This window comes from Oncorhynchus gorbuscha, linkage group LG10, assembly GCF_021184085.1.
Source record: "Oncorhynchus gorbuscha isolate QuinsamMale2020 ecotype Even-year linkage group LG10, OgorEven_v1.0, whole genome shotgun sequence".
NCBI lineage: Eukaryota > Metazoa > Chordata > Actinopteri > Salmoniformes > Salmonidae > Oncorhynchus > Oncorhynchus gorbuscha.
In genome coordinates this window covers 47,330,698-47,343,152 of record NC_060182.1, presented here as the reverse complement: position 1 = coordinate 47,343,152, position 12,455 = coordinate 47,330,698, and the positions used below count along the sequence as shown (strand labels likewise).

The following is a 12,455-nucleotide window of genomic DNA, read 5'->3' as shown; positions in this document are numbered from 1 at the left end:
ATCAGACAATATAAACGACTGCGCTGCACCAGTATCTCTAAGGATTTTAACCGGTCGTTGAGACGCTTCATCATTCGTTAGGGACACAAACCCCTCGAAAATGAATGGTTCATAACGGCGGTCGGGGACTGAGACTTTCAAACTACAGTTACCCTGAGGCACCTGTTTTGTTGCCGACCTCTTAACCGTACGAATTAGAGCAACACCTGTTGGTGGCTTGGCACGAAGAGGCATCCCTTGTTTACGTTTAAGCAGGAAGCAATCATTAATCATATGTCCTACTTTATGACAATAGAAACATGGACGCTCATTCTTCTGGCGTGCTTGACATACTACTGCTGGCCGACTAGGGCTAAAGGTAGGAAACTCAGTGGCTCTACTCTCGGTTTGAGCCGAAAACACACTCTTGTGCATCAACACAAACTCGTCTGCCAACACAGACGCTTCTGCCAGACAGGATACTTTCTGTTCGTTTAGGTAAACTACAATGCGTTCGGGTAAGCAATTTTAAAACTCTTCCAACAAGATTAACTCCCGGAGAGAGTCGAAATCAGTTACCTTACTAGCAGCATGCCATTTATCAAACAGATTTCCCTTGTCTCTAGCAAATTCCACATAAGTTTTACTAGAAGACTTTCTATGAGACCTAAATCTCTGTCGGTATGCCTCAGGCACAAGCTCATAGGCACGAAGAACAGTAGCTTTGACCACTTCGTAATTCAAACTGTCCTCCAGAGGTAGCGCTGACAAAACCTCTTGGGCTTTACCAGTTAATTTACACTGAAGTAATAGGCACCATACCTCTTCAGGCCATTTCAATACTACGGCTATACGCTCAAATACACAAAAATAGGAGTCAACCTCTGACTCTCTGAACAAAGGTACTAAGGCAATCTGCCTACTAATGTCAAACGTGTTTGAGGACCCAGCAGGTGAGGACGGCTCACAAACAGGCACAGTATGACCGGAGGCTAGCCTCGCTGTCTCTGCCTCCAGTTCCATCTGGCGCATTTTGAACTCCAACTGCCTTTGTTCTCTGTCTGCCTCAATTTTACACATCTCCAAATGTCGTTGTTCTCCTTCTTCTTCTGCCTCTATTTTACACATCTCCAACTGGAGTCTCTTGCCTAATTTGGGCTCTCTTCCACCTCCAGTTTGAACTGTGCTAAACGGACATCCCTCCTGGCATCACCATTTGACAGTGGGGAGAGTGGATCAAAACGGGACAATGTGGCTGGTGTTTTAGCCTCGCCCTCATTATCAGACACCAATGGGCTTACAGGAGCAGCAACATCCGGTACAGGGGTAGTAGACTCAGGCAGCGGTAACACAAGCACCTGCTCTTCCAACAATATATTTAACACTAGCTGTTTAACCTCCGCCTTAACTAAACTCTGCAGAATCAATACTGAATAATGGTCAGCCAAGGTCATTAAATCAACTCTACGACATTTGTCAAAAACCTCCCACGAAGGGTTATCCAAAAAGGATCTCAAATCAAAAGTAGTCATTTTACACTACTTCACAAGTGCCAAAGAAAATAGCAAACACTAATGCCACTTCAGCTATGACGCTCAACACTGAACTATACCACTACAACAATCTACATGGGCGGCATGGGTGTCAGTTATGACAGATCCCGGACGAGGCTCCACTTATGTTACAAATCCCTTTTGGCCCGACAGTCTAGGGGGGATGGTAATGAGACCCGTAACATAACTCATGCAAATTATTATTGTGACAAAGTAAAAGTGTGCACGAAATAACCACGACAACAGAAATCTACCGTCAAACTCTAGGTTTATTTATAAACACACGGTAATGGGGGGAGCAGGAAAAGGGGCTGAGCTGGACCCAAGGAAAGAAACAATAAATATACAAAAACACACCCCTAAGCTAGACTAGCCTACTTTAACAACAGCTAACTAACTAACCAAAAATACAGTGGGTGGTCCGCCCAGTTCTAACTAGTGTATTTAACAAAGTTCACCGACGGGTAGTGTATGCCCATGGGCGACTTGTCTTGGTTTCCCCCTTTTTCCCACCAGCAACAAACAAACACCATAACCAAAAACAATACTCACAGGTGATGACAAAGTGCTATGGAGGTGCTTTAAACAAAAAGAGAGGTTAAGACACAAAGCAAGAGTGAAACACAGAGACCTACAGACGTGGCATTTACAGAGAGATTGAGCTGAGCTGAGCTTTAGAACAAACAAATGATGGGGTTTTTAAACCATGGGGAAGGAACTGTGATAGGTCAGGAAATAGGAGGAGGTGTGTCTTCTGATTGATGATTGATTGTTGACTGATTGGGGAGTGATGATTTTCACCTGTGAGGGGAGAAGGAGAGAAAAGAAACACACACACACACACACACACAGGATAACTATATCCGTAACATAAGGGTAGGTAACAACACGTCCGCCATGCTGATCTTCAACACGGGGGGCCCTCAGGGGTGCATGGTCAGTCCCCTCCTGTACTCCCTATTCACTCATGACTGCACGGCCAGGTTTGACTCCAACACCATCATTAAGTTTGCAGATGACACAACAATGGTAGGCCTGATCACAGACAACGATGAGGCAGCCTATAGGGAGGAAGTCAGAGACCTGGCAGTTTGGTGCCAGGACAACAACTGCTTCTTCAACGTGATCAAGACAAAGGAGATGATTGTGGACTACAGGAAAAGGAGGACCGAGCACGCCCCCATTCTCAGTGACGGGGCTGTAGTGGAGCAGGTTGAGAGCTTCAAGTTCCTTGGTGTCCACATCACCAACAAACCAACATGGTCCAAGCACACCAAGACAGTCGTGAAGAGGGCATGACAAAACCTATTACCCTTCAGGAGACTGAAAATATGATGGTTCATCAGATCCCCAAAAGGTTCTACAGCTACGAGAGAGCATCCCTGCCTGGAATGGTAACTGCTCGGCTTCCGACGTCAAGGCACAACAGAGGGTAGTGCGTACGGCCCCGTACATCACTGGGGCCAAGCTTCCTGCATCCAGGACCTCTATACCAGGCAGTGTCAGAAGATGGCCCTAAAAAGACTCCAGCCACCATAGTCATAGACTGTTCTATCTGCTACCGCATGGCAAGCAGTACCGGAGAGCCAAGTCTAGGTCCAAGAGGCTTCCAAACAGCTTCTATCCCCAATCAAACGGCTACCCAAACTATTTGCATTGCCCCCCCCCATCTTTTACACTGGTGCTACTCTCAGTCATCATTTATACATAGTCGTTTTAATATCTCTACCTATATGTACATATTACCTCGACGAACTAGTGTCACCACACTCATTGACCAGTACCCCCTGTATATAGCCTCACCATTGTTATTTTACTGCTGCTCTTTAATTATTTGTTACTTGAAATGTTTTGGTTATTTTATTTTTTTATACTGCATTGTTGGTTAGGGCTTGTATTCGGCCAGAGTGTTTGTGTTCATGTACATGTCTGCGCGTGCCTGAACAGAGCAAGAGAAAACATCACGAAAACCCACATGAAAATAACAGGTTGATGTGGTCCGCGGTACCGTGAATACCCAATCATTTCTGCACAGGAGTAAGAACAACCTTATCAGACAAGATTACTTCTTTATAATACCCTGTTGATTTTGAGTGAGTATTTGTTTGTGTTCATGTACATGTCTGAGATTATTCCTTTATTAATTACCGTTGATTTTGAGTGAGTATTTGTTTGTGTTCATGTACATGTCTGTCAAGTTCTGACCTTAGTTCCCTTGTTTTGTCTTTGTTTATATGGTCCGGGCGTGAGTTGGGGTGGGCAGTCTATGTTTGTTTTTCTATGTTTGGTTTCTGTGTTCGGCCTAGTATGGTTCTCAATCAGAGGCAGGTGTCGTTAGTTGGCACTGATTGAGAATCATACTTAGGTAGCCTTTTTCCACCTGTGTTTTGTGGGTGTTTATTTTCTGTTCTGTGTTTTGTTGCACTGTTCAGGATTGTTCGTTTGTCGTGTTTTGTTTCAGTGTTCATTAAAACCATTTTAATATGAACACTTAGCACGCTGCACCTTGGTCCTCCTCCTTTTCTCCCGACGACGATCCTTACCATTTCTGACATTATTCCTTTATAATACCCTGTTGAGTTTGAGTGAGTATTTGTTTGTGTTCATGTACATGTCTGAGATTATTCCTTTATAACACCCTGTTGATTTTGAGTGAGTATTTGAGAGCAACTGGTTTTCACTAAATGCAGATTGCCAGGGAGCACAGATAAGGTCAAAAAACAGTCTGGCACTTTTCAAAATACACAGCCACAAAGAGACACAATGTCACAAACACATAGCATGCTAAACCCGAAACATTCTTATCAGAATGGAAACAAGAAGTGAAAAATTAGGCCTAGTTGAAGATAGTACTTTCTTTTTCCATTTCTATTGAAAATTTCAGAGCAATATTTGTCTGCAGCAAAAGGCCGAACCAATGCACAAACATGCACTTTGTCTTAGTACACCTACACATGTACAAGTCGGTTTTTGAGCCTGCAGCAAACCACAACTCCCACTCCACACACTTTTACAAAAAAGATCATGCTGTTGCTAGCGATCTAACTCAGGAAGTTAGAAAAGTGACAGAACTGCACATTATGCTATCTGATATCTAGCTTTAATGCAATTAGCTAGCCCTCTCCCTGCAAATTGATGATCAAGTAACAGTCATATAAAGTGGAACAAATCCTATTCCCCCCTCTCATCCATCTTTCTCTCCTATAAACCTGCATTCTCTCCTTCCCTCTCTCTCATCCATCTTTCTCTCCTATAAACCTGTATTCTCTCCTTCCCTGTAATTGTGTTATGAATGTTTGAGTGGAGCAGTATGCCTCTCTGTCTGTGGCTACTAATGGCCCGTGGAGGCTGCACTGTGTGTGTGTGTCTGTGTGTGTGTGAGTGTGTGTGTGTGTGCGTGTGTGTGTTTGCACCATGCTGTCTGTGGGAGTTTAACACAATTAATGACGTCGCATTGAGCCAAACATCCATCTAGATTTTACACTGCGGATGGGATAGGTCTCTTGCAGACTTGGAGACATAGCACACAATCATTGTGCCATACAGCATTCATTAAGCTGCTTTTGACCATGGCAAAATCAAGTAATGCTGTTGTACAGAGTTATGTGAATATTGTTTTTGGATATACAGTGGAGTCTTTTTCAGATGCCTTTATAAAGCTGAGAAAAAAGACTGCATAAAATACAAATATGAAGCTCAAATAAACATTTGTATTTATTTTATTATATTATTTTATATATCTATATATATAATTATTATATATATAAAATAAATATATATTTCTATTTATTTTATTATATATACTATATTATATACATATAATTATTATATATATATCTACAAAAGTTAGGGGTCAAAATGATTGGATCCCCTGTTTTCAGTACTCCTGGATAACAACACTGAGCCTTTTATAAAATAGAGACATAAAAAAGGAACTAAGGTCAAGACGTGACAGTAAAACCCCCCCAAAGAGGCGGACTCCGGCCGCAAAACCTAAACCCGTAGGGCAGGGTCTGGGTGGGCATCTGTCCGCAGTGGCGGCTCTAGCGCTGGACGTGGAACCCACTCCACCTTAGTCTTGGCCCATTTAAACGGCGCCTTTGGAGTGACGACCCTCGCTGCCGACCTCGGACTGGGAACCCGTACAGCGGGCCCCGAATAGACGGGAAACTCCGGCAGCACCTGAGTGAAGGGCGGCTCCGGCGGCTCCATAGTGACGGGCGTCTCCGGCTGCTCCTGACTGATGGGCGGCTCTGGCAGCTCCTGACAGGAGGGAGACTCTGGAAGCGCCGGACAGGCGGGAGAACCTGGAGTGAGGAGACGGAGAGAGCCTGGTGCGTGGGGCTGCCACAGGACCCACCAGGCTGGGGGGGAGCACATGGGGAGTCCTACAGGAGGCCTGGTGCGTGGAGGAGGCACCGGATGGACCGGGCTGTGGGGGAGCACTGGAGCTCTGGTGCATACCACTCGCACCTCTCCTTTAGGCTCAATCCCCACATTCGCCCGGCACTGCACCCTCCCAGCTCCCCGGAGACACAGCACGCAGCGCCGGCGTAGGATACCCTGGGCCGAAACGGCGTACCGGAGACCAAACACGCTGAGCTGGCACAACACGCCCTGGCTGGATGACCACTCTCGCATTGACTGGGGGGCTGGCCTATAGCGCACCAGGCTATGAGCACGTACTGGCGACACTGTGCGCTTGATATCAGGCCAAACACAGAAATACAAAACCTAGAGCAAAAACATAGAATGCCCACCCCAACTCACGCCCTGACCAAACTAAAATAGAGACATAAAAAGGAACTAAGGTCAGGACGTGACATTATCAGCTGTTGTCAAACAGGCGTCGGTTTCCAAAGACGATTCTTTTCCTCAGCAGTGTGCAATGAAGTCTACTCGATGAAAAGCGAAATGAGTATGTCATCCTGGCATTTAAAGCATATAACATTTCAGAAGTTTCATATACTATAAAACAGGATTTTTTTCCCACATACACAAAATGCCTACTATTTAAAACGTCCTGGTTTTCTCTGTGTGTGTGTGCCATACCCACACATACTTTTTTTCATACACAAATGACAGACACTGCTGTGTTTCCAAATAGGTTCTGAGCACGACCTGTGGCTAGAATACATGATCCTTTCAGCAGGACTCACATCGCACACACAGAGAGAACAGGGGTACCCTATTAACCTAACCTCTGCTGCAGGGTGCACATGTTACATAATATATAGTGATCTATCTGAACAATGTGCACTATGACTAACCCTGACTCCAACCACTCTCCTCTGTGTGTGTGTGTCAGGCGGAACATTGAGGTCACCCACATTAAGATCCAGAATTCAGGGGACTACTACGACCTGTATGGAGGGGAGAAGTTTGCCACGCTGGCAGAGCTGGTGCAGTACTACACAGAGCAGCACAACCTTCTCAGAGAGAGGAACGGAGACGTCATCGAGCTCAAGTACCCACTCAACTGTAAGGACCCAACCTCCGAGAGGTACGTACACACACGCACGCACAGGCACATGCATGCACACAGATGGCTGCACACACACACACAAATGAAAACAACCACAGACACAACATTTACAATAAAATCCACACACACACACAGACCCTGTTATAATCTTCAAACATATCTATGCTGGCATGTCTGTCTCTACACATTGTAACGCACAGTGTATCAGTTTGTATCAAGCTCCAAAAACGAAGTGTGATCCCTGTTGAGGATGGTTTCTCCATGAAACACCAGCTGAGCGCTCTTGCCGGAACCTCCAACACATTTACATGTGCAAGCTCTCATACAGAAAAACACACAAACACACACAATTCGGATTTCTTTGTAAACACCATCACGTGCAAACTCACACATTCAGAAACACCCACATTTTTCAATTTCTTATCTAAACAATTACACGTAAACGTTGGGGGGTGATATCCATTTCCCAATTCTTCATTGCTTTTTAATAGTATAAGTATTTTCAAACATAATAGTCATAAATTGTCTACCGATCTACACTAGGTGGTACCACGGGCACCTCTCTGGGCGCGACGCTGAGAAGCTGCTCATGGACAAGGGCAAGCCTGGCAGTTTCCTGGTACGGGAGAGCCAGAGCAAACCAGGTGACTTTGTGCTCTCTGTCCTCACCAACGAGGAGAAGCACGAGAACGTAGACCGCAAGACCAAGGTCACCCATGTCATGATTCGCTACCAGGTAAGACCAGCTAGGGCCTTTACATGTAAAGTGGGGTCTGAAATGATTGACATCCTTGATAAAGATGAGCAAAATATATAACAATGTATATAATAAGTAATCCAACTACTGAGCTATATTGCATGCTCAACATTTTTTGAAGTTCTACTATTGTATACTAATACAATTGCTCAGAGAAATAGATTTTGTTTAACAAGTAATACTTTTTTTCTCAAAGGTAGGGGTCAAAATTATTGACACCTCTGTTGCAATACCTTTCAATAACCTCACAATGTGAGGATAACGGCACTGGGCCTTTTTCTAAAATGTTTTATGAGTTGAACACATTCGGAGGTATTTTAGACCATTCCTCCATACAGAATCCTTCCAGACCCTTGATATACTTAGTCTGTTCTTATGGATTGCCCTCTTCAATTCAAACCACAGGTGACTGAGATGGCCATTGCAAAAAATATCTATTTTGTGGCCAATTAAAAATGTATTTGTTTATTTTGATGTGTGCTTGGGGTTATTGTCTTGCTGGAAGATCCACTTGCGGCCAAGCTTCAGCTTCCCGGCAGGGTCAACCAGGTTTTTGGCTAAAATGTTCTGGTACTGGATAAAGTTCATGATGCCGTTGACCTTAAACAAGAGCCCCACGACCAGTGGATGGAAATTGCCACATAACATTAAAGATCCACCACCATATTTTACAATAGGTATTGGGTTCTTTTCTATGCATTCTCATTTCAACGCCAAACCCACCCCTGGAGTGAGTGGCCAAAGAGCTCTATTTTCATGTCATCTGACCAAAGCACCGGTGCCAATGCATTTTAGCAAACCCCAGGTGTTTTATATTTGTTGGATGACATGAAAAAAAGAGCTCTTTGGCCACTCACACCAGTGGTGGGTTTGGTGTCGCAATGAGAATGCTTGAGCAGAAAATAACACCATATGGTGGTGGATCTTAGATGTTAGGATAATTAACGTAGCAGGTTAGGAGAATTAGGTTAAAGTTAGGGAAGAGGGTTAGGGTTAATGAACATGCCAAAATGCTCCCCGATGCAACTCAAACATGCAACTTTTGACATCAATTTGACATTAGCTGCATCCCTTCTAGCCATGACCAGGACTAGTATGCTTGTAGGGCTAGTAAGCTAGCAGGCAGGCTAGGGTCTATCCGGCTAGATAGCAGGGATGGCAGGCTGGGATAGCAGGCTTGTAGGCAAGCTAACTGTCCAGCTAGAAGGGCAAACAAACAACATTGGTTTTTGTGTGTTTCTAGCAGGATGGGAAGTATGACGTAGGTGGAGGAGAGAGGTTTGACACGCTGGCTGACCTGGTGGATCACTACAAGAAGAACCCCATGGTGGAGAAGAGTGGAATTGTTGTTCACCTCAAACAGGTGAGAGACTGAACCAGTGCATTCAGACAGCCGCACATGAAACGATGTTGTACTGCCATTTTTATGTTCTACTATGATAAAACCAGATGTGTTAAGTATATTAATTATGTGTCATTCCAAGTATGGGTGAGCTGCCAATTCTATATTAGTAATATCATTTAATGTGAAGGGTGGATCATATAATCATCCATGGAGTTAATGTTTTGCTCTTCCTTTCCCAACGGAAGCCGTTCAATGCCACCAGGATAAATGCAGCCAACATTGAGAACAGGGTGAAGGAACTAAACAAAGTGGCAGACAACTCAGAGAAGCCCAAACAGGGATTCTGGGAAGAGTTTGAGGTACAAGAGTGGTGGTATCATCATTACCGCCAGTGTATTTAAATGATCAAGATCAAGATAATTAAAAAAAAAAAAAAAAATTATTTCACCTTTATTTAACCATGTAGACTAGTTGAGAACAAGTTCTCATCTACAACTGCGACCTGGCCAAGATAAAGTAAATCAGTGCGAAACAAACAACACAGTTACACATGGGATAAACAAACGTACAGTCAATAACACAATAGAAAAGTCTATATACAGTGTGTGCATATTTATTAAGATTAGGGAGGTAAGGAAATAAATAGGCCATAGTGGCGAAATAATTACAATTTAGCAATTAAACACTGGAGTGATAGATGTGCAGAAGATGAATGTACAAGCAGAGATACATACTGGGGTGCAAAGGAGCAAAAAAAAAATATATATATGGGGATGAGGTAGTTGGGTGAACTATTTACAGATGGGTTATATACAGGTGCAATGATTGCTGATGACAGCTGATGCTTAAAGTTAGTGAGGCAGATATAAGTCTCCAGCTTCAGGGATTTTTGCAATTCGTTCCAGTCATTGGCAGCAGAAAACTGGAAGGAAAGGCGGCCAAAGGAGGAGTTGGCTTTGGGGGTGACCAGTGAAATATACCTGCTGGAGCTCGTGCTACGGGTGGGTTCTGCTATGGTGACCAGTGAGCTGAGATAAGGTGGGGCTTTACCTAGCAAATACTTATAGATGACTTGAAGCCAGTGGGTCTGGCGACGAATATGAAGCGAGGGCCAGCCAACGAGAGCATACAGGTCGCAGTGGTGGGTAGTATATGGGGCTTTGGTGACAAAATGGATGACACTGTCAAATCAAATCAAAATCAAAACAAATTTAAATATTTAGATAGCCCTTCGTACATCAGCTGATATCTCAAAGTGCTGTACAGAAACCCAGCCTAAAACCCCAAACAGCAAACAGCAAGCAATGCAGGTGTAGAAGCACGGTGGCTAGGAAAAACTCCCTAGAAAGGCCAAAACCCAGGAAGAAACCTAGAGAGGAACCAGGCTATGTGGGGTGGCCAGTCCTCTTCTGGCTGTGCCGGGTGGAGATTATAACAGAACATGACCAAGATGTTCAAATGTTCATAAATGACCAGCATGGTCGAATAATAATAAGGCAGAACAGTTGAAACTGGAGCAGCAGCACGGCCAGGTGGACTGGGGACAGCAAGGAGTCATCATGTCAGGTAGTCCTGAGGCATGGTCCTAGGGCTCTGGTCCTCCGAGAGAGAGAAAGAGAGAATTAGAGAGAGCACACTTAAATTCACACAAGACACTTAATAGGACAGGAGAAGTACTCCAGATATAACAAACTGACCCTAGCCCCCCGACACATAAACTACTGCAGCATAAATACTGGAGGCTGAGACAGGAGGGGTCAGGAGACACTGTGGCCCCACAGTCTACTGTGATAGACTGCATCCAATTTGCTGAGTAGATTATTGGAGGCTATTATGTAAACGACATCGCCGAAGTCAAGGATCGGTAGGATAGTCAGTTTTACGAGGGTATGTTTGGCAGCATAAGTGAAGGATTCTTTGTTGCGAAATAGGAAGCCGATTCTAGATTTAATTTTGGAGTGGAGATGCTTAATGTGAGTCTGGAAGGAGAGTTTACAGTCTAACCAGATACCTAGGTATTTGTAGTTGTCCACATATTCTAAGTCAGAACCATCTAGAGTAGTGATGCTGGACGGGCGGGTGGGTGCGGGCAGCGATCGGTTGAAGAGCATGCATTTAGTTTTGTTAGCATTTAAGAGCAGTTGGAGGCCATGGAATGAGAGTTGTAGGGCATTGAAGCTCATCTGGATGATGTAAATCCAGTATGTTCATGAGGCATTTCCTGAAGGACAACACACAGCACATTATTGTTAACTCTAAGATGGTCACCACTGGTTCCTGTCATAGTCTGTTTATGGGCTCTGATCAAAGGTAGTGCACTATATCTTGGCACATATGGTGCCATTTGGGATTCCTGGGTCTAAGGGATTTTTTATGGCTCAGATTAGACTCTTCACTCCAAAATGAATTCCTAGACTTTGATCAAAAGTATTGCACTAGATTGCCAATAGGGAATGCCATTTCATATACTGCCTCTGTCTGACTTTCTCTCACCTTGTTCTCTTCTCTCTTCTTCCAGGTGCTACAGCAGCAGGAGTGTAAGCTCCTCTACCCCAGGAAAGAAGGGCAGAGAGCAGAGAACAAGAGTAAAAACAGATACAAGAACATCCTCCCTTGTGAGTGAGATATCAACCTGAACCTCCTGTCTCCAAAACCTCCCTGTGTGTGTGACCAATGACCCTAATCCCAGTCTATCTGTGTTCCAGTTGACACCACACGGGTGGAGATCAGGGAAGCAGACACAGATGTGCCTGGCTCCGACTACATCAACGCCAACTACATCAGAGTGAGTTCTGGAAGTGTGAGTGGAATAATTACACTTTGGGGCGAATCCTAACTTCCATTTTAATCAAATTTTCTCTTAATCTCCCATTGACATCAATGCATGACTAATTCTGCTTTTCGACTGTTACACTAGTGTATACACCCTTGTGTTATACTTGGGAAATTGTTTCAATAGCTAGGGCTGACAGTGAGGACTTGTGAAGAGCAGAATCAACAACCTCTGTATAATCAAAACAGTTGCTTTGTTAGAAGGTGTTAAAGTTCACAGTTAGCTATTGTTATGGAAATGACAGCTGAAAAGTACCAGTGACCTGGCTTTGACCCCAGGCGAGAGCAGGTCCAGCCTTGGTCCACTAATGACAAGGGTGCCGGCCCGAGTAGACAAGTAGACATTTTACTTTAATTTGATTTGCCCCTAACACTTACAGTGCTTTCAGAAAGTATTCAAACCCCTTGACTTATTCCACATTTTGTTGTGTTACAGCCTGAATTCAAAATTGATTAAATATTTTTATTTTCTCACCCACAATACCCCATAATGACAAAGTGAAA

General features: G+C 44.1%; 1 protein-coding gene across 5 annotated transcripts in view; it reads left to right on the top strand.

Moving 5' to 3' along the window:
• The window catches only part of LOC124046194 (tyrosine-protein phosphatase non-receptor type 11-like), a 116,521-nt gene that overhangs the window by 69,460 nt on the left and 34,606 nt on the right, over positions 1-12,455 (top strand). For 2 of the 5 annotated variants that reach the window (XM_046366304.1, XM_046366307.1), the window contains exons 3-8: positions 6,841-7,035; positions 7,561-7,753; positions 9,021-9,137; positions 9,365-9,478; positions 11,638-11,734; positions 11,825-11,919. In XM_046366304.1, coding sequence (XP_046222260.1) covers positions 6,841-7,035; positions 7,561-7,753; positions 9,021-9,137; positions 9,365-9,478; positions 11,638-11,734; positions 11,825-11,919 — 811 coding nt within the window. Of the gene's footprint in view, positions 1-6,840; positions 7,036-7,560; positions 7,754-9,017; positions 9,138-9,364; positions 9,479-11,637; positions 11,735-11,824; positions 11,920-12,455 lie in introns of all 5 variants that reach the window. The other 3 variants (XM_046366306.1, XM_046366305.1, XM_046366303.1) reach the window with 3 other exon arrangements.